The 23,335-nt window shown below is 45.4% G+C and overlaps 1 protein-coding gene across 24 annotated transcripts in view; it reads right to left on the bottom strand.

The window, feature by feature from the left end:
- LOC110485800 (myosin-10) overlaps positions 1-23,335 on the bottom strand; it is a 95,662-nt gene that overhangs the window by 68,133 nt on the left and 4,194 nt on the right. For all 24 annotated transcript variants that reach the window (XM_090195890.1, XM_036940464.2, XM_090195889.1 and 21 more), the window contains exons 2-3: positions 20,158-20,534; positions 6,622-6,778 (exon numbers count right to left, since the gene is read on the bottom strand). In XM_090195890.1, the coding sequence (XP_090052016.1) occupies positions 6,622-6,778; positions 20,158-20,502 (502 nt within the window). In that variant the 5' untranslated portion in view covers positions 20,503-20,534. The remainder of the gene's footprint in view (positions 1-6,621; positions 6,779-20,157; positions 20,535-23,335) is intronic.

Consider the following 23,335-nt stretch of genomic DNA (forward strand, 5'->3'; position numbering starts at 1 on the left):
TCATACAATCAGTACAGGGTACCAGCGCATAATCACTGAACTGAATCAGGTTATAGACCTGCTCAGGGCCAGAGTAGCAGCTGGCATCTGCTAATCTCCAACCTACAAACCGTTGGTTGGCTGGTTAGCCATGATGACTATCCTGGCGATGACTACCACTGTGACAAGCCTGCATAAAAGTGCATGGGAACTTCAGGTCCTGAGAGGTATCCTTTAATTTCTAAATTGGTTATTGGCAGAAACCGATGCCTCATTTAAATGGGTGAAATGAACAGAAAACAAAGAAGTAATTTGGATTTGAAATGGCACTTACTCCGAGTCCAAGTCTCCAGTCCCTGCACCCCACCCCTGCATCCATGCAGATGCTCAGGGTGTGAGAAAGCTGGTAGGTATGAAGGGAGTAATGAGAATAACTCACTGGGTCATGGGACAAATAGGGCTCATAACAAAAGTATGATTGGGGAAGCACTATGTATTTGCATGCACATGCAATATCCGACAGTGGAATTACCACTACATTACCAGTACATCCAACCAGTGTCTTTGAAGAGATTCTTCACAGAGGACACTACTTGAGGTGTCAATGCACACATTCTCCACACTGAGAGAGAAATTCCTCCTTGTCTAAACTGACACCAGGCAGGGCCTGGATGACGGGACTGCCCAACTCGTCACAACCGACCCCCACTGGACGGACAAGCCCTTGCCACAGAGACAAAAGGTCCCAATGTGCTGCCAAATGCAGGTCACCCTCTCTGTTCTCACTGGTCTGGTCCCAGTCACCACTCCCAGCCTGGCGTGCCTCCCAGCTATATCAGGCAGAGGGAAAGAGAGACATCTCTCAGACATCTCTCTATGATGTCTGTTGTTGTGACAGTCATGGGATGGTGCTCCATAATGTGCATCCACACCAATAGCACAGCCCTATGGACATCCAGAGTTTGTCCTGTGATAGTATCGCTGGGGAGCTGCCCCTCGCCCCAAAATCCAGAAAAATAATTAAGAGGTCAAGAAGAGCTGTGCAAACTAGAGGTCGACCGATTATGATTTCTCAACGCCGATAGCGATACGGATTATTGGAGGACCAAAAAAGCCGATACCGATTAATCGGCCGATTTAAAAAATATATACAGTGGGGCAAATAAGTATTTAGTCAGCCACCAATTATGCAAGTTCTCCCTTTTCAAAAGATGAGAGAGGCCTGTAATTTTCATCATAGGTACACTTCAACTATGACAGACAAAATGAGAAAAAAATTCCAGAAAATTACATTGTAGGATTTTTAATGAATTTATTTACAAATTATGGTGGAAAATAAGTATTTGGTCACCTACAAACAAGCAAGATTTCTGGCTCTCACAGACCTGTAACTTCTTCTTTAAGAGGCTCCTCTGTCCTCCACTCGTTACCTGTATTAATGGCACCTGTTTGAACTTGTTATCAGAATAAAAGACACCTGCCCACAACCTCAAACAGTCACACTCCAAACTCCACTATGGCCAAGACCAAAGAGCTGTCAAAGGACACCAGAAACAAAATTGTAGACCTGCACCAGGCTGGGAAGACTGAATCTGCAATAGGTAAGCAGCATTGTTTGAAGAAATCAACTGTGGGAGCAATTATTAGGAAATGGAAGACATACAAGACCACTGATAATCTCCCTCGATCTGGGGCTCCACGCAAGATCTCACCCCGTGGGGACAAAATGATCACAAGAACGGTGGGCAAAACTCCCAGAACCACACGGGAGGGCCTAGTGAATGACCTGCAGAGAGCTGGGACCAAAGTAACAAAGCCTACCATCAGTAACACACTACGCCGCCAGGGATCCCAGATCCTGCAGTGCCAGACGTGTCCCCCTGCTTAAGCCAGTACATGTCCAAGCCCGTCTGAAGTTTGCTAGAGAGTATTTGGATGATCCAGAAGAAGATTGGGAGAATGTCATATGGTCAGATGAAACCAAAATATAACTTTTTGGTAAAAACTCAACTCGTCGTGTTTGGAGGACAAAGAATGCTGAGTTGCATCCAAAGAACACCATACCTACTGTGAAGCATGGGGGTGGAAACATCATGCTTTGGGGCTGTTTTTCTGAAAAGGGACCAGGACGACTGATCCGTGTAAAGGAAAGAATGAATGGGGCCATGTATCGTGAGATTTTGAGTGAAAACCTCCTTCCATCAGCAAGCGCATTGAAGATGAAACGTGGCTGGGTCTTTCAGCATGACAATGATCCCAAACACACCGCCCGGGCAATGAAGGAGTGGCTTCATAAGAAGCATTTCAAGGTCCTGGAGTGGCCTAGCCAGTCTCCAGATCTCAACCCCATAGAAAATCTTTGGAGGGAGTTGAAAGTCCGTGTTGCCCAGCAACAGCCCCAAAACATCACTGCTCTAGAGTAGCTCTGCATGGAGGAATGGGCCAAAATACCAGCAACAGTGTGTGAAAACCTTGTGAAGACTTACAGAAAACGTTTGACCTCTGTCATTGCCAACAAAGGGTATATAACAAAGTATAGAGATAAACTTTTGTTATTGACCAAATACTTATTTTCCACCATAATTTGCAAATAAATTCATTAAAAATCCTACAATGTGATTTTCTGGATTTTTTTTTTCAAATTTTGTCTGTCATAGTTGAAGTGTACCTATGATGAAAATTACAGGCCTCTCTCATCTTTTTAAGTGGGAGAACTTGCACAATTGGTGGCTGACTAAATACTTTTTTGCCCCACTGTATATATTTGTAATAATGACAATTACAACAATACTGAATTAACACTTATTTTAACTTAATATAAAATATCAATAAAATCAATTTAGCCTCAAATAAATAATGAAACATGTTCAATTTGGTTTAAATAATGCAAAAACAAAGTGTTGGAGAAGAAAGTAATATGTGTCATGTAAAAAATGTGCCATGTAAAAAATGTGCCATGTAAAAAAGCTAAAGTTTAAGTTCCTTGCTCAGAACATGAGAACATATGAAAGTTGGTGGTTCCTTTTAACATGAGACTTCAATATTCCAAGGTAAGAGGTTTTAGGTTGTAGTTAATATAGTATTTATAGGACTATTTCTCTCTATACCATTTGTATTTCATATACCTTTGACTATTGGATTTTCTTATAGGTACTATAGTATTGCCAGTGTAACAGTATAACTTCCGTCCCTCTCCTCGCCCCTACCTGGGCTCGAACCAGGAACACATCGACAACAGCCAGAATCGAAGCATCGTTACCCATCGCTACACAAAAGCCGCGGCCCTTGCAGCGCAAGGGGAATAACTACTCCAAATCTAAAAGCGAATGACGTTTGAAACAGTATTAGCGCACACCCAGCTAACTAGCTAGCCATTTCACATTGGTTACACCAGCCATTAGGCTGATAGGCTTGAAGTCATAAACAGCGCTGTGCTTGCGAAGAGCTGCTGGCAAAACGACAAAAGTGCTGTTTGAATGATTACGGGCCTGCTGCTGCTCAGACTGCTCTATCAAATCAGACTTAAATATAACATAATAACACACAGAAATACGAGCCTTTGGTCATTAATATGATCGAATCCGGAAACTATCATTTCGTAAACAAAACGTTTATTATTTCAGTGAAATACGGAACCGTTCGGTATTTTATCTAACGGGTGGCATCCCTAAGTCTAAATATTCTTGTTACATTGCACAATCTTCAATGTATGTCATAATTACGTAAAATTCTGGCAAATTAGTTCGCAATGAGCCAGGCACCCCAAACTGTTGCATATACCCTGACAATTTCACCTGGTTAATATTGCCTGCTAAACCGGATTAGTAGTTATAACTAGTGATTATGATTGATTGTTTTTTATAAGATAAGTTTAATGCTAGCTAGCAATTTACCTTGGCTTCTACTGCATTTGCGTAACAGGCAGGCTACTTGTGGAGTGCAATGGTTAGAGCGTTGGACTAGTTAACTGTGCGGTTGCAAGATTGAAACCCCTGAGCTGACACAGTGAAAATCTGTCGTTCTGGCCCTGAACAAGGCAGTTAACCCCCAGTTCCTAGGCAGTCATTGAAAATAAGAATGTGTTCTTAACTGACTTGCCTAGTTAAATAAAAAGGAATAAAAATCAAATGTAAAAAAAATTACTATAAAACATTTTAAAAAATTGGCGCCCAAAAATACAGATTTCCGATTGTTATGAAAACTTGAAATTGTCCCTAATTAATCGGCCATTCCGATTAATCGGTCGACATCTAGTGCAAACACAAACACACGCTGGTGTAAACACTCTGGATAAATTAGAGTGGGAGATAAAGGGGGACTGGGAAGGATTGTTTGCTGCCTAGAATGATGTTGGTTTAGTCAGGTGTCTGGGACAGGACAGATAACGGGTATCTGTGACAGAACAGATAACAGGTGTCTGGGACAGGACAGATAATGTTGCTATTTCTACTTGGGAGTATAAGATACAAAAGACATGAAATAAACCAAATGTCAACAGACAAAAATGTGATTAATAAATTCCAAGAAAAAACAGAGCTGTTCAGAGAAAGCCAAGAACCTTGGCAATTAGAGGGTAAGGCCATGGAAAAAGATGGAGCATGTGGTTTGAAAGAAGCGATTGGTTACTGGCACTAGAATGATGGAGAGAGACAGAGAAATGGGTGCTTTCTTTAAGCAGCTCCTTGTAAATCAATTCTGCCCTTCACTATTTTTCCACTGACGTGAGGAATAGAAGGTCATGCAGGCTTCTGCTGCTGGGCAGAACCTATAGGCTAGTAGACGCTGCAAGAGATAAGTTCTCCCTCATCACGAACCCCTGGAAGATTTATGGTTGAGTAAAAACCAACCCAAACGGGATGAAGTCTATTACAAACTGGATTTAACATCACATACAGGATTGTGAATCTACTTGAGTCACATAGATTCACCCTCCTTGTGTTATGGAATCAGATGCAATTCTAATAAAGTGGTGTATGTTTTTCTTCACCCAACACTTGCGGTGCGTCAACATACTTTGACCATGCCAGAGACAAAGTCAAAGCCTCTGGCAATCTGAAGAGGTCTGAAGTGGATTCTCTCTGCAGTGACTAAAGGCTTTGGGTTCTCAAGCTGAGATTTAGACCCATTGGTGCTTGTAACCCATAGTGGTCCTGAGAAGTGCATAGTTCTGAGGTATCAGCACTTCATGGAAAAAACCCAGTCATCCTTCACTTCCCCTTTCCACTGTGACATTGCTGGCAAAATTCATTTCTCTCTGGAGGTGGAAATATGAACAGAGAAATAAGACCAGCTCCTTTGGACTGTTTCCACGAGCTCTTTTTCCTCAATGCGTGCCATTTGATACCATAATGCTGGAGATGCTTGCATGAATTTAGGGCAACTACTACATAATACAGAGCTGGCCAGTGCACTACATCAAAATAATTGGGGGTGACTTTAGTATGCAACAAACCATGGTTTAGCTGATGGTTTCAATTAAGCCTTCTAGTGAAATGAATGGCCCTAAAGTTGTTGAAATTGAGTAATAATCCCGTAAATCACAGGGCGACTGTTAAACAACTTTTATGAGCGTTGGCGATGGCAACACGTGGCTTGTATTGGTTTGGTAACTTGAGAGCGAAAGCCTTGAGTATTGTAACAGTAGAGCTAATGGAGATGCCCTGACAAATGCAACATGGGGAAAGGTAACATTTTTATTTATTTTTCCGCCCCTTTTCTCCCCAATTTTGTTGTATCCAATTGTTAGTAGTTACTATCTTGTCTCATCGCTATGACTCCCTCGGGCTCGGGAGAGACGAAGGTCGAGAGCCATGCGTCCTACGAAACACAACCCAACCAAGCCGCACTGCTTCTTAACACAGCGCGCATCCAACCCGGAAGCCAACCACACCAATGTGTCGGGGGAAAAACAGTGCACCTGGCGACCTGGCCAGCGTGCACTGCGCCAGGCCCGCCACAGGAGTCGCTAGTGCGCGATGAGACAAGGATATCCCTACCGGCCTAACCCTCCCTAACCCTCCCGTCTAACCCGGACGACGCTAGGCCAGTTATGCGTCGCCCCACGGACCTCCCGGTCGCGGCTGGCTGCGACAGAGCATGGGCGCGAACCCAGAGTCTCTGGTGGCACAGCTAGCACTGCGATGCAGTGCCCTAGACCACTGCGCCACCCGGGAGGTGAAAGGTAACATTTTGACAATTTACAGAAGCCCCCGCCCCCAAACAAAACAACAAAACTAAAATGATGACATAAAGGCCCAATATCTGTTCATCCCCTAGCAACATTTTAAATTGAAACACAACAACATCTAGCCCTATGGGAACTGACATTGTACAATTAACATGACAAATTATCCAAACAGACTCCAATTAACATCACAGACCTAGGAGATAAGTGCACCTGCCACTGTAGAGACAAGCCTGTCCTAATATCAGTATGTACTGTACCTACCGGTTGACTGCCTCTCAACAACAGCCTTAATCCCAAAACAACCGGTTAAGTTGGCTTTGACTTTCTGGTTCCAGTAGACTGAATCAGATCATTCATACAATTTCCCTGTGTAGCAAACATATGCGCATATTTTGTGCAGTGACATTGATGGTTGCAGTAAAGGGAGGGATAAACCATAACCAATTAAGACTTACCTTGGAGCATGCATCTGTACGCGGACTCTGAGATGGCGTAGATGTGAGGGGGCATCTCGTGTCTCTTCTTCCCCCTGTACATCTCTATGATGTTTTCCGAGTAGATGGGCAGGTACTTGTAGGGGTTTATCACCACACAGAAGAGGCCAGAGTATGTCTGCAGGAGAAAGAAGATCATGTCATTCAGTGTGAAACACGGGAATCTGAAGACACCATGATTTGATATCACGTTTTTTGTTTTTACATTTAATAATACAGGTTTGCCAGGTAAAGAGAAACCATCTGAAACAATTGTGGACCAGTCAGTTGTCATGTAATGAGAAAGAGCTTACAAATCCCTTCAGTGCCCCACAGGGAATCACTACTATCACTATTAACTAATGATGTTGAAGCAATCAGAAAGCAATTTCCCCTCTCGCTTGTGGGGTTGAAAAGGAGTGTGAACTGCTTAGTGGACAGTGACTAAGCACAAACAGAGTAATGGCCTGACATTGGCTTGTATGGTGGTGGAAGGACAGTGAAGATGTGAAAGGATACATACAGGTAGAGGGAATGAGAGAACAAAGATCATTGCTGGTCCGTATCAAAGTAGCCTAATGATAAGGTTGACCTTCAGTTTGCTGCTACAGGGACTGAGATTAAAACACTACCATCATAATGATTAGGCATCATAAAAAGACCGGTTGCCTCTGGTTCCAAGCCGGGATTTATTTTCCCTTTTCTCTCACTCTCCCCCTGACCCCCAAAAACTGATCATACAGAAACAGTCCCTGTGATATAGATGCTGCTAGGTGGATGGCTGCCAAAGTGCTGCACCATTTGAGATTCCTCCCACACAGCTTTCTCCTCCTCCTCCTCCACCTCATCGCATCCGGCTGAGAGGACGGCTCTTTATTCAGTGCAGTCCAATGCACTCAAGCCAGGGAATGAGTTACGCTGTGTGTGATGCATTGTAATAACCCAAAACAGAGAGCAATAAATCCCATCTCTTAAACACTAATGCAGATCTCTAAATGGGGGTCGTTGAAGTTGCGTACAAAACTGCCATATCATCCCTGCAGTGTCAGACTGGGGGGAGGGCAGGCCAGGAGAGGGTTAATCCCTGTCTACAGTCTGCCGGCTGGGATATTCCATTAAACCAGTAAGAGAAGGGGGACGGGTGATTATGCAGAAGGGTCCTTTTCCGATTCTGCCTTTAAAGGGTGTCCATGCACCCTTTATCTCCATCTCTCAGTCCCTCTCTTGGTCCGTCCAAGCTTAGCTGTAATTATGTTGTCTGTGTGTTGGGGCAGGGGAGGCAGAAGACAGGTGGCTGCAGAGGGGCCCAAGGTCGGCTAACCAAGTTGCTGAGCTAGAACAATGGCGGTGTGGCCAAGGCATGCTGGTGTGGGGTGGGGGTAGCCGCAGGGTCCTAGTCTAAAGACTCTTGCGGAGCAAAGCTCACTGCCACGGTTGTCGCCTGGCTGGAGCGGGAAGAGCGATTGTGAGTCACACACACTCCTCCTCTGGGAGACAAAACAAACATGTCCTCTCAGCTAGCTGCTGAGCTCGCTAGCTGCTACGCCTCTTATCTCAGTCTTTGGAACACAGGGGACTTTTACTGTACTCTATTTGGCTGCAGCATGACTGGGGCTTGTGGCATTATGTTATGTGGTATAAATAAATAATAAATAAATAATGCCAATATATTGAAGTTTGTGCTGAATGGAAATGAGACAATCACCATCACCATGCAGAATGTGATGAACGGTCACTTTGAGACGACACGTGGTCAGTGATATTGGGGGATATCATGGTGTGCATTAGGGGAGGGGTGAGTGGGTCACCAGATGGCCAGTCTTTCATATGTACACATACAGATCCCTCTGAAGGGCAGAGATATGCTCTAGCCTGGTCATAGGCCAGCCACAGCAACAACAAGCTCGGGAGGAAGCAGATATTTGTTGTTCAAACCAAAATCAAATCGAAGTGTATTGGTCGTGTACACAGTTTAGCAGGTGTTATAGCGGTGTGGCGAAACGCTTACGTTAATAGCTCCTAACAATGCAGTCAAATGTCAAAATCAAAATGTCAAGAAAAAACGCCACAAAAGGAAGAAATCGAGAGCGGCGGGACGAATGTTCATGAGTCACAGTGGGGGACTAGGTAGCTTTTTGGGGAGAAAAGGGGTCACTAGCAGGGGGTATGTGGCTACACAGGGGTAACCAACATTCTAGTGCGATTCATCTTGGTGCACTGGTCGATGAGTATGTATGGAGTTATGGAAGAGATTCCTGCGGAATCCACAGATCCCACATATTTGCAAGCCTCCCCTTTAGCTGACAGCAAAGTAGGGCCAGTGGACACACCACACCACCTGTCGCCCCCCCCCACAGTGGGCGCAGAGCCAGGCAGACGGATTAGCGCTCTGGCCGGCGCAGCCCAGACCCAGAGGCAGCAGCAGGATCGGGGAGAGATATGACTCAGCTGCCCAGCCTGGATGGCAGCCCCTGGGGAGTACATGGGGGATTAGTGGGGCTCTGGGTCTGCAGGCGGGGATGAGACGTGTAGGAGGTATATGAAGGGAAGGAGGCCTTGGTGAAGAACCTGTCCCTATCTCTCAATACAGTAGAGATCGGGGTGAGACGCCGGCCAAGAAAATATATATCTCACACAGCACTGTGCCTTAGGTGGAGGGAGGCATGGGCCAAGAACCTGTCTCTCAGTACAACAAAGTAGTGTACCCAGATAGCCAGGCTGTGGTTAACAACGGAGAACTCCGACACAGTTGACTAGGTTCCCAGTTCTCCGGAAATGTCCAAGTGGTCCCCCTTGCCAAGCCCAAGCTGAGCGTAGCTGAGCAACGGCAAGAGTTGAGGGCCTCTCCATGGAGAGAGTGGATGTTTTCATTCTCATTCTCAACATTGTTCCGTCTGCGAAGCTTAGCTCAGTGCCACTCCGTTTTGATTGTCATAGCATATTGAAAAGAGGCGATGATTATGGAGAACAGAATTTTCAAAGGGTTTAGAGAAAGAATGGTCTAATATCGTTCACTATGAGCACTGCTTCATTTCCAGTGCTCCAATAGCATTGGGGTCTGAGCGTGGGAGGAGACCAATGGCACACTAGAGCAGAGCAAGCAGTTTTGCTCCATCTACACAGTGTGTGTGTTTGTGTGTGCTGTGCTTGCATACTGATCTCTGCCTCATACTCATCCCGGCGGGCATGTGACCAGGCTGCGAGTCTGAGGCATCAGGCAGGAAAGCAGTGGTTTGGGGTCCCGTCTGTCTGCTTATGTGGACTTATAGAAAATATTCTCTTGATATATTTTATGGAAAAAACATAACTGACGCACTGGTTTCTATTGAGAACAGAGACACCCATGTTCTAGCGAAAGCCAGGCTTAGGGGAGACTGAAGAGGGGATGTCTGCAGATGAAGGTAACCAAACATCAACTCAAAGCTCCAGGCCTTGGGCCGTCTTCCCAGTCTGCACTGTTTCAGTACAAAGGATACAGCAGATACTGTTACTTAAAAGGTTACAGAAACACATGCATTTAATAACACATCACACATTCAGCCCAAAAGCTAGCCGTTTCCTGGAGCCATTGAGGATGGCCACAGACCACAAGGGGAAACGAGAATGCTATGCAGCTGACCAAAAACGAGTGCTGAGCAATTAGTGCTTTTTGAGGTCGGTTCAGTTTCGGTTCGATTATAAAAAACATATCACTGTTTCTATTACTTTTTTTAAAACATTAAATGCACAATGCATTATGTGGGTAGAATGCTGCAACATAGAATAAAACAATTAATAAAAGTCCCATGATGGTAGTGACTGCCCATTAACTGCTTATGAACCTTCATTCACATTACTTTACTCAAATATATCACTTGTGTTAATTAAATTGGTTTTATTTGATGACAGTTATTTAATTCCAAGTGATCATCTCATCTCTATAGAGCTGCTGTCTATACTGTCTGACAAACCCACTATTTTAGTAGTAAATAAGGTATACTTTTATGACTCCTGAAAAGCAACTAACAATCACGTAGATCACACATTTTCAGGTAGAGATACCTCGAGATACCTCGAGAAGCAACAGCTGCTCTCTATATCCTATTTGATCTCTTCTGCAGCAGGCGTAAAAGAAGCACAGACCAGACAAGTACAGTTAAAGTCCGAAGTTTACATACACTTAGGTTGGAGTCATTAAAACACATTTTTCAACCACTCCACAAATGTCTTGTTAACAAACTATAGTTTTGGCAAGTCGGTTAGGACATCTACATTGTGCATGACACAAGCAATTTTTCCAACAATTGTTTCAAGACAGATTATTCCACTTATAATTCACAATTCCAGTGGGTCAGAAGTGTATATACCCTAAGTTGACTGCCATTAAACAGCTTGGAAAATTCCATAAAATGATGTAATGGCTTTAGAAGCTTCTGATAGACTAATTGACATCATTTGAGTCAATTGGAGGTGTACCTGTAGATGTATTTCAAGGCCTACCTTCAAACTCAGTGCCTCTACGTTTGAAGGTAGGGGAAATTAGTACTCATGGGAAATTAGTACTCAAGTATAAACACCCTGGGACCACGTAGCCGTCATACCGCTCAGGAAGGAGACGCATTCTGTCTCCTAGAGATGAATGTACTTTGGTGCGAAAAGTGCAAATCAAGCAACATCTCAAGACATCAGTCAGGAAGTTAAGAAGTTTGGTCGTAAATGGGTCTTCCAAATGGACAATGGCCCCAAGCATTCTTCCAAAGTTGTGGCAAAATGGCTTAAGGACAACAAAGTCAAGGTATTGGAGTGGCTATCACAAAGCCCTGACCTCAACCCTATAGAATATTTGTGAGCAGAACTGAAAAAGCGTGTGAGAGCAAGGAGACCTTCAAACCTGACTCAGTTACACCAGCAGGAATGGGCCAAAATTCACCCAACTTATTGTGGGAAGCTTGTGGAAGGCTACTCAAAACGTTTGACTCAAGTTAAACAATTTAAAGGCAATGTTACCAAATACTAATTGAGTGTATATAAACTTCTGACCCACTGGGAATGTGATGAAAGAAATAAAAGCTGAAATAAATCATTCTCTACTATTATTCTGTCATTTCACATTCTTAAAATAAAGAGGTGATCCTAACTGACCTAATACAGGGAATCTTTACAATGATTAAATGTCAGGAATTGTGAAAAACTGAGTTTAAATGTATTTGGCTTAGGTGTAGGTAAACTTCCAACTTCAACTGTAGATGCGCAATGGATTATGGCCATTGTAGTTCATTACCACATATTATGCGCTAAACTATGTAGAATATTGGCCCTGTTGGAAACTATAACTTCCTACTACATTGCACAGTTCAGGCTGTATCTGATTCATTTCTAGAGAAACTGTGCAATGTGTGCATTGATCTCACAGGGGAAAAAACGGTTTATTGCTCAGCACTACCAAAACCAGACATTTGGAGGCAAGTGTCCTTCCTTACCCCTCAACAGCCTCTGTTCAATACGCACATCAGCATTGTTGAGGATTGAGTCAGTGGCAGTTTCGAAGTGGGAATGTTCCCTATGAAATGTCCCTGGCCTCTACTGTATTGGATTGAAAGGAGGGGACCTTGACCTGGTCGTCACACGTCATGCTTATTAACCATTTTTGGTTCTGAGAGTCCTACAGTTCTCAGCCTATGACATTCTATCTCATTAGCATAGGGGGGTCAAGAACCTGTGGCACCAGGAGAGTTTAGGATAGGCAGAGCTCCCTGTAAAGCTCGGTGTTGTTCTTTTATGAATGGGAGTGCATACAAAACCTATTTTACAAGAAAGAAACTGCACCCCCAGAGAAACAGAGGAGACAGTTTTTTTTACACTGTGACCTGAGAGTCATTAAAGTCACATGATCAAACATCAACCAAAACCTACAGTACTGTGCAAAAGTTTTAGGCAGGTGTGGAGAAATGTTGTAAAGTAAGAATGCTTTCAAAAATAGACATGTTAATAGTTTATATTTATCAATTAACAAAATGCAAAGTGAATGAACAGAAGAAAAATCTACATGAAATCAATATTTGATGTGACCACCCTTTTGAAGGAACTCGGCAGGTAGGTTGGCCCAAACATCTTGGAGAACTAACCACAGGTCTTCTGTGGATTTAGGCAGCCTCAGATGCTTCTCTCTCTTCATGTAATCCCAAACAGACTTGATGATGTTGAGATCAGGACTCTGTGGGGGCCATACCATCACTTCCAGGACTCCTTGTTATCCTTTACGCTGAAGATAGTTCTTAATGAATTTCGCTGTATGTTTGGGGTCGTTGTCATGCTGCAGAATACATTTGGGGCCAATCAGATGCCTCGCTGATGGTATTTCTTGATGGATAAGTTGCCTGTACTTCTCAGCATTGAGGAGACCATTCATTCTGACCAAATCCCCAACTCCATTTGCAGAAATGCAGCACCAAACTTGCAAGAAATCTCCACCATGCATCACTGTTGCCTGCAGACACTCATTCATGTACCGCTCTCCAGCCCTTCAGTGAACAAACTGCCTTCTGCTACAGCCAAATATTTCAAATGTTGACTCATCAGTCCAGAGCACCTGCTGACATTTTTATGCCCCCAGTTCCTGTGTTTTCGTGCATAATTGAGTCACTTGGCCTTGTTTCCACGTCGAGGTATGGCTTTTTGCCTGCAAATCTTCCATGAAGGCCACTTCTGACCAGACTTCTCCGGACAGTAGATGGGTGTACCAGGGTCGCACTGCAGAAGCCAATTCTGAGCTGTTGGCACTGCTGGACATCTTCTGATTGCGAAGGGAAGTAAGCATGATGTGTCTTTCATCTGCTACAGTAAGTTTCCTTGGCCGACCACTGTGTCTATAACGTTGCCCGTTTCTTTGTGCTTCTTCAAAAGAGCTTTGACAGCACATCTGGAAACCCCTGTTTGACTTGAAATTCAAGCAGCTTTGTTTGATGCCTGATTCTAGCCTTGCTGAAGCACACGCTGGCTTGTAGGCCTCTCCAGGTCTCGCACCCACTGTGAAATTTGGTGGAGGATCAGTGATGAGCTGGAGGTGCTTCAGCGAGGCTGGAATCGGGCAGATGTGTCGTTGTGGAGGACGCATGAATCAAACCACGTACAAGGATTGTTTTTTCCAGCAGGACAATGTTCCATGCCACGCAGCCAGGTCAATCAAGATGTGGATGGAGGACCACCAAATCAAAACCCTGTCATGGCCAGCCCAATCTCTAGACCTGAGCCCCATTGAAAAACTCTGGAATGTGATCAAGAAGAAGATCACAAGCCAAGGTCACAAGCCATCAAACAAAGCCAAGCTGCTATTTTTATTTGGAAATTGGGAGAAATGTTGTCAGTAGTTTATATAATAAAAACAAATGTTAATCTTACCAAAATACATATAAATAGTTAAACCAGAGAAACTGATCATTTTGCATTGGTCTCATAATTTTTTCCATATATCATGTCCTTTATATAATATCATCTGTATAATATCTATATATACAGTGCATTCAGAAAGTATTCAGACCCCTTCCTTTTTCCACATTTGGTTACATTACAGCCTTTTTCTAAACATTTCTTTAATCATCAATCTACACACAATACCCCACAATGAACAAGAGAAAACAAGTTTTTAGAATTTTTTGCAAATGTATAAAAAAATTAAAACAGAAATAACTTATTTACACAAGTATTCAGACCCTTTGCTGTGAGACTCAAAATTGAGCTCAGGTGCATCCTGTTTCCATTGATCATCCTTGAGATGTTTCTACAACTTGGTTGGAGTCCACCTGTGGTATATTAAATTAATTAGACATGATTTGGAAAGGCACACACCTGTCTATATAAGGTCCCACAGTTGACAGTGCATGTCAGAGCAAAAACCAAGCCATGAGGTTGAAGGAATTGTCCGTAGAACTCAGAAACAGGATTATGTCGAGGCACAGATCTGGGGAAGGGTACCACAAAATGTCTGCAGCATTGAAGGTCCCCAAGAACGCAGTTGCCTACATCATTCTTAAATGAAAGAAGTTTGGAACCACCAAGACTCTTCCTAGAGCTAACCGCCCAGCCAAACCGAGCAAACAAGGGAAAAGGGCCTTCATCAGGGAGGTGACCAAGAACCCGATGGTCACTCTGACAGAGCTCTAGAGTTCCTGTGTGGAGAAGGGAGAACCTTCCAGATCTCTGCAGCACTCCACTAATCAGGCCTTTCATAGAAGAGTGGCCAGACGGAAGCCACTCCTCAGTAAAAGGCCCATGACAGCCTGCTTGGAATTTGCCAAAAGGCACCTAAAGGACTCTCAGACCATGAGAAACAAGATTATCTGGTCCGATGAAACCAAGATTCAACTATGTGGCCTGAATACCAAGCATCATGTCTGGAAAACGCCTGGCACTATCCCTACGGTGAAGCATGGTGGTGGCAGCATCATGCTGTGGGGATGTTTTTCAGCGGCAGGGACTGTGAGACTAGTTAGGATTGAGGGAAAGATGAACAGAGCAAAGTACAGAGAAATCCGTGATTAAAACCTGCTCCAGAGTGCTCAGGACCTCAGACTGGGGCGAAGGTTCACCTTCCAACAAGACAATGACCCTAAGCACACAGCCAAGACAATGCAGGCGTGGCTACGGGACAAGTCTCTGAATGTCCTTGAGTGGCCCAGGCAGAGCCTGGACTTGAACCCGATCTAACATCTCTGGAAACCTGAAAATAGCTGTGCAGTGACGCTCCTTATCCAACTTGACAGAGCTTGAGAAGATCTGGACAGATGAATGGGAGAAACTCTGCAAATACAGGTGCCAAGTTTGTAGCATCAATACCAAGAATCGAGGCTGTAATCACTGTCAAAGGTGTTTCAACAAAGTACTGCGTAAAGGGTCTGAATACTTACGTAAATATGGCATTTTTATTTTTAATAAAATTCACACAAATTTCTATAAACCTGTTTTTGTTTTGTCATTATGGAGTATTGTGTGTAGATTGATGAGGGAAAAAACTACTTAATCCATTTTTGAATCAGGCTGTAACGAGATGTGGAAAAAGTCAAGGGGTCTGCATACTTTCCGAATGCACTGTATATATAATATAAAGCTCTCAGAATAAAATGAATATCTCTCCCTCCAAACTGTGTCAGGGTGTGATTGTCTAGATGGGATTCGTTTCGCCCTTCCCCGAGGGTACGACGGGACGGCTGCACGCTGCCAGGGTTTTCTATTGCAGCTAGATCAACCCTCGTCTCGTGCCGCTCAGGGAAAGCCCTGGAGTGGGCAAACACCGTGTGGGGAGAAGGAGATGCAGTGCAGGACCATTTAGAGGATTTCACCCGCCGTTTCCGGGCAGTCTTCTTCCATCTGAGGCAGGGGACGAGGAGCGCCAAGGAGTTCACCATGGACTTTCGGACCCTGGCCACCAGCGCGGGATGAAGTGACAGGGCACTGATCGACCACTATCGCTGCAGTTTGCCCGAAGACGTCCGTCGGGAGTTGGCCTGCAGGGACACCACCCTCACCTTCGACCAGCTGGTGGACCTGTCCATTCGGTTGGATAACCTGCTGGCTACCCGCGGACGTCCATAGCGGGGTCTGTTGGTTCCATCCCCAGCACCACCACTCGTGAGGGTTTATGTTTCCTCCTGCTCGGTGTGCGCCCAGTGTAATGCTCCTAGCCACCTGCCCAGAGGTAAGCTACACCCCTTACCTATTTCACAACGGCCTTGGTCGCACCTGTCGGTGGATTTCCTTACCGATCTTCCTCTCTCACAGGGTAACACCACGATCCTGGTTGTTGTGGACCGTTTTTCTAAGTCCTGCTGTCTCCTCCCTCTGCCCGGTCTCCCTACAGCCCTACAGACTGCGGAGGCCTTGTTTACACACGTCTTCCGGCACTACGGGGTGCCTGAGGACATAGTGTCTGACCGGGGTCCCCAGTTCACTTCGAGGGTCTGGAGGGCGTTCATGGAACGTCTGGGGGTCTCGATCAGCCTTACCTCGGGTTTTCACCCCAGAGTAACAGACAGGTGGAGAGAGTTAACCAGGATGTGGGTAGGTTTCTGAGGTCTTATTGCCGGGATCAGCCCGGGGGAGTGGGCGGCATTCGTGCCCTGGGCAGAGATGGCCCAGAACTCGCTCCGCCACTCCTCCACTAACCTCTCCCCCTTCCAGTGCGTACTGGGGTATCAGCCGGTTCTGGCTCCTTGGCATCAGAGTCAGACCGAGGCTCCTGCGGTCGACGACTGGTTCCGGCGCGCGGAGGAGACATTGGACGCCGCTCATGTTCACCTTCAGCGCGTCGTGCTGCGCCAGAAAGCCAGCGCAGACCTTCACCGCAGTGAGACCCCGGTGTTCGCACAGGGGGACCGGGTCTGGCTCTCGACCCAAAACCTGCCCCTCCGCCTACCCTGCCGGAAGCTGGGTCCGCGGTTTGTGGGGCCATTTAAAGTCCTGAGGAGACTGAACGAGGTGAGGTACAGGTTACAGCTTCCCCCCGATTACCGTATTAACCCCTTGTTCCATGTGTCTCTCCTCAGGCCGGGGGTGGCTGGCCCGCTCCAGGAGTCTGGTTCCTCCGCCCCCTCTGGACATAGAGGGGGCCCCGGCAATCCATACTGGATTCAAGGCGTCGGGCGAGGGGCCTTCAGTACCTCGTGGACTGGGAGGGGTACGGTCCGGAGGAGAGATGCTGGGTTCTGGTGGAGGACGTGTTGGACCCTTCAATGCTGCGGGAGTTCCACCGTCTCCGTCCAGATCGCCCTGCACCTCGCCCTCCAGGTCGTCCCCGAGGCCGGTGTCGGCGTGCTGCTAGAGCCGTGCGTCAAGAGGGGGGGGGGGGGTACAGTCACGACTTCCACCGAAGTCGGTTCCTCTCCTTGTTCGGGCGGAGGTCGGCGGTCGGCGTCTTCTAGCCATCGTCAATCCACTTTTCATTTTCCATTTGTTTTGTCTTGTTTTCCTACACCCCTGTTTTTATTTCCCTCATTAATTGTTGTGTATTTAACCCTCTGTTCCCCCCATGCCTTTGTGTGGAATTGTTTGTTGTAAGTGCTTGTGCACATGTTTACTGATTCGCGTCTGGTTTTGTACCCATGTTTGTTATTTCTTTATGCCATTGGTTTTGCAATTAAACTGCTCCAGCTATTACCTAGTTATGCTCTCCTGCGTCTGACTTCCCTGCCACCAGTTACGCACCCTTTACAATTTGGAACAGTGTAAGCAACACTCAATAAACTATAAATGTACCATAGTCTGTTCCAACGGATTTTTAAAAATATATAAATCCTTTAATTGAGGAGGTGAGGAGGATTGTTTAAGATACTGTTTGAAGAGGAAGAGTTTCAGATGATAATGACATTACTTATTATAATGGTGTTCTTAATAATAATTGTAATAATAAAAATAAGAACAAGAAGATCAAGAAAAAGGAGGCTATAGGAGCGAGAGCTGCGTGCACATTATGTGTGTCTAACAGGAACTGTTAGATTACCATATAATTTTTCTGGTCGTTTGGAACAGCGTAAACAACAGTAAATAAATGAAAAGTAATACCAGAGTCTGTTCTATCAAAAAAATTGTTGCAAAGACTTTATTACAGCAGAGCAAAGATTAAAAACAGCCTATTTTGTGAAATTGCTTTATTCTACATTTTAAGGTTGCATGAGGCTTGGTGCTCACGGAATCAGTAGGCTATTAAACAAACACTCATTCTGGCAACAGAAGCAGGATCTGTCTTATTGGTTATATAATGTAGATATTAATGGATGATTAATAAAGCCAGGCAAGTTTAACATTTAGGCTATTGATTATAGACCTAATTAAGTTGGTGTTTCCTCTCTCCTCAATTTTCTTAGACAATTAAGGCAAGGGCTGTTTCCTCGTTTCCTCCGCCACATTGTTCTCAACACCAATATGTTTTCACCATTATGCACATAGCAACATATAGGGAAAGGCGCCAATTCAACAGCGCCCTGAATATTACGTTTCAGAACCACGGACAGCGACCGCTATCCCTCACGGGAGAAAGCGCATTTGTTATAAAATAATATATTTATTAGTGTTGCAGTATATAACCATTTACACTTTCAGTAGCACATGTCATAAGAGTGATGGACTGTGCCATCTCCGTGGCCTCCGCAATGGATTAGTCCACTGAGACAGGTGAAAAATAGACAGGTTGTCTTGTGCACCATGAAAAACAAAATCTATTTATGACCAAACAATCGACCAGTCGACTAAATGTTGTCAGCCCTACTTGACAGGGAGTTATTTTTTAATCAAGTAGTGAGTTAGGTACAGTACTACTGAAGGTTGAAAATATGCCAGTTATTAGGGGCAGCTGTTGCTTATCTGCAGGGAGACAAAGAGCCCTGTGAAGGCGGTACAGTTAGTCTGTGTGAATGACTCAGCACGAGCCTCTTTCCCTGGCTGGCTGATTACTGCAGATCAGGCCCATTGGCAGGGAGCCATTACATTAGCACTACTAGCCACATGGATGGATGGAGCACTGACAGGGCCTCACTAAAGCCTGGTGCTCACCTAGCAATCCAGCCCCTGCCGGGGAGTGTGTTGGACGTTGCATAGGGTTTGGGTCGAGAGGCCTTCTTGTTTTGTAGCAAAAAGCTCAAACCGATAAAATATTCGACTAAAACATAATAATTTCAAACCTTGCTTACATTTCTATACGATCCCATGTTTCTCTCTATTATGTGTGGGAATACTTGAACAGATTTCCAAAATTAAAATCCTGTTTTTTTAACAGTATTTTAGCTATGACCAACAATAAAACAAATTAAAAAATTAAATAACAAAAAAAATGTTTTAATCGGGCCATGGGTCGCCAGTTGGTGAACCCTGCCCTAGAGCATTGGAGCGTGATAATGTTTGATAATTGAGAGGGGTCAGGGTTAGAGAGCTGAAAATGCAACCCATGGGAACTAATTACATATTCCCACATCAGCCAACAAGCCATTAACTAGGACCACTCCATAAGCCATAGAAACCTTTTAAAAAAGCATTAAATCCCTCATAGATTCTCTCATAAAACCTCTGCTTCATTAACATTCCAAAATGACCTCATCCCCTGAGCTGTCTTCTGCCTCTTATTGCAGCCACCTGGGGAGAGAACCACAGGAATAGCTGGTGCTGTGGAACTGTGGAGGCAATCACAGTTGTCCTCCCTTCTCTCTGGGTCTCAGGCGGCTAACTGACATTCCATCTATTCCAGGAATGCATGTCATGTCACTAAGTGGGCCGTAATCACAGGGGAAACCCTGGTTATCTGGGACATTGCTAATGCTATTGCCAACGTATTAGAACCCTGGGGTATGGTGGTGTATCTAAAGACACATGGTTTTGGGGGTCTTAGTGGGTTTGGTATTGGACAATGCTGATTGATGTGATGGGTAGTTGGGTATAATATACCAAAAAGGGAGAGGAAAGGGCTACCAGTCCACTTCAATAAGATACCAATGTAAGGTAAAGAAGCCTACACCTGGTTTTCTCAAGTCAGAAAAGCAGGATTTCTATCCTACTTACGTAGATGAGGCCAGAATAGTAGCGGTCCTTGAGGTTGTGCAGCACTGAGGCCTCGTTCAAACACGTGAGCTCAGCCATGTCCTCCACCTTACTGAACTTGGGAGGGTTCATCTTCTGGATATCGTCCTTGTTCACCATGGCCTTCTTGCTGTTCTCAGCCAGCTCCACCACCACCTCGTCGCCGTGCTCCTCGCGGATGCTGGCTGCCTCGAAGCCGTGTCGCTCCGATGGGATCCATACGAGCTTCTTGGCCGTCCAGTCGGCCTGCGTGGCCGGGTTGCAGACCACGGCGCGGTCCACGAACAGGTACCGCTCCGGGTCCTCCTGCCCGCTCCGCTGTGCCATCTCTGGGGTACAACCAGAACACACTAGGACACCTGGACGGGAGACACAAACAGTAAACGCATTGGTTGAGTTAAAACCATTATTTAAAAACTCAGGTCGATCCCTAGCCCCTACCGAAGATCTCCTGTAGATCTAATGATGAATGTGATGCCCAGGGGTAGTTTAGGATACAGAGTAGAGGTCGACCGATTATGATGGAGGACCAAAAAAAGACGATACCGATTAATCGGCCGATTAAAAAAAAAAATGTTTATAATAATGACAACTACAACAATAGTGAATGAACACTTATTTTAACTTAATATAATACATCAATAAAATCAATTTAGCCTCAAATAAATAATGAAACATGTTCAATTTGTTTTAAATAATGCAAAAACAAAGTGTTGGAGAAGAAAGTAAAAGTGCAATATGTGCCATGTAAGAAAGCTAACATTGAAGTTCCTTGCTCAGAACATGAGAACATATGAAAGAAAGCTGGTGGTTCCTTTTAACATGAGTCTTCAATATTCCCAGGTAAGAAGTTTTAGGTTGTAGTTGTTATAGGAATTATTTCTCTCTATATGATTTGTATTTCATATACAGTACCTTTGACTATTGGATGTTCTTATAGGCACTTTAGTATTGCCAGTGTAACAGTATAGCTTCCGTCCCTCTCCTCGCCCCTACCTGGTCTCGAACCAGGAACACATCGACAACAGCCACCCTAAAAGCAACGTTACCCATGCAGAGCAAGGGGAACAACCACTCCAAGTCTCAGAGCGAGTGACGTTTGAAACGCTATTAACGCGCACCCCGCTAACTCGCCATTTCACATCGGTTACACCAGCCTAATCTCGGGAGTTGATAGGCTTGAAGTCATAAACAGCTCAAAGCTTGAAGCACAACGAAGAGCTGTTGGCAAAACACGCGAAAGTGCTGTTTGAATGAATGCTTACGAGCCTGCTGGTGCCTACCACCGCTCAGTCAGACTGCTCTATCAAATCATAGACTTAATTATAATATAATAACACACAGAAATACGAGCCTTAGGTCATTAATATGGTCAAATCCGGAAACTATCATCTCGTAAACAAGACGTTTATTCTTTCAGTGAAATACGGAACCGTTCCATCCCTAAGTCTAAATACTCCTGTTACATTGCACAACCTTCAATGTTATGTCATAATTATGTAAAATTCTAGCAAATTAGGCGGCCCAAACTGTTGCATATACACGGACTCTGCGTGCAATGAACGCAAGAGAAGTGACACAATTTCACCTGGTTAATATTGCCTGCTAGCCTGGATTTCTTTTAGCTAAATATGCAGGTTTAAAAATATATACTTCTGTGTATTGATTTTAAGAAATGCATTGATGTTTATGGTTAGGTACAGTCTGTCACGCCCTGACCATAGTTTACTTTGTATTTTCTATGTTTTGATTGGTCAGGGTGTGATCTGAGTGGGCATTCTATGTTTCATGTCTTGTTTGTCTATTTCTATGTTCAGCCTGATATGGTTCTCAGTCAGAGGCAGGTGTTCATCATTGTCTCTGATTGGGAACCATATTTAGGTAGCCTGGGGTTCACTGTGTGTTTGTGGGTGATTGTTCCTGTCTATGTGTTTTTCACCAGATAGGCTGTTTTAGGTTTTCGTTACGTTCATCACGTTCTTTATTTTGTAGTGTTTGCATTGATTCGTGTTTTACGTTTGTTCATTAAAACATGGATCGCAATCTACACGCTGCATTTTGGTCCGACTCTCCTTCTCACGAAGAAAACCGTTACAGAATCACCCACCACAAAAGGACCAAGCAGCGTGTCAACAGGCAGGAGCAGCGCGAGGAGATGCGCAATAAGGATTTCTGGACATGGGAGGAAATCCTCGACGGGAGAGGACCCTGGGCTAAACCAGGGGAGTGTAGCCGCCCAAAGGAGCAGCCCAAAGAGGAGGTATGGACATGGGAGGACGAATTAGAAGGAAGAGGACCCTGGGCTCAGCCAGGAGAATATCGCCGCCTCAAAGAAGAACTGGAGGTGGCGAAAGCGGAGAGGCGCAGATATGAGGAGGCAGCACGATGTAGCGGATGGAAGCCTGAGAAGCAGCCCCAAAAATTTCTTGGGGGGGGGGGCTAACAGGGAGTATGGCTACGCTAGGTAGGAGACCTGGGCAGACTCCCTGTGCTTACCGGGGGGCTAGAGAGACCGGACAGGCACCGTGTTATGCAGTGGTGCGCACGGTGTCTCCAGTGCGGGTGCATAGCCCGGTGCGGTATATTCCAGCTCCGCGTGTCTGCCGGGCTAGATTGAGCGTCGAGCCTAATGCCATGAAGCCGGCTCTACGCAGCTGGTCCCCAGTGCGTCTCCTTGGGCCGGTTTACATGGCACCAGCCTTGCGCTCGGTGTCTCCGGTTCGCCTGCATAGTCCAGTGCGGGCTATTCCACCTCGCCGCACTGGCAGGGCGACCGTGAGCATTCAACCAGGTAAGGTTGGGCAGGCTCGGTGCTCAAGAGCTCCAGTGCGCCTGCACGGTCCGGTTTTTCCAGTACCACCTCCACACCCCAGCCCTCCGGTAGCAGCTCCCCGCACTAGGCTTCCTGTGCGTGTCCTCGGCCCAGTACCACCAGTGCCAGCACCACGCATCAGGCCTATAGTGCGCCTCGCCTGTCCAGCGCTGTCGGAGCCTCCCTTCTCTACAGCGCTGCCGGAGTCTCCCGCCTGCATAGAGCTGCCAGTTAGCATAGAGCTGCCAGTTAGCATAGAGCTGCCAGTTAGCATAGAGCTGCCAGTTAGCAAGGAGCTGCCAGTCTGCAAGGAGCTGCCAGTCTGCATGGAGCTGCCAGTCTGCAAGG

The sequence above is a fragment of the Oncorhynchus mykiss genome, chromosome 13, assembly GCF_057628025.1.
Source record: "Oncorhynchus mykiss isolate SJ-2025 chromosome 13, ASM5762802v1, whole genome shotgun sequence".
Taxonomy (NCBI): domain Eukaryota; kingdom Metazoa; phylum Chordata; class Actinopteri; order Salmoniformes; family Salmonidae; genus Oncorhynchus; species Oncorhynchus mykiss.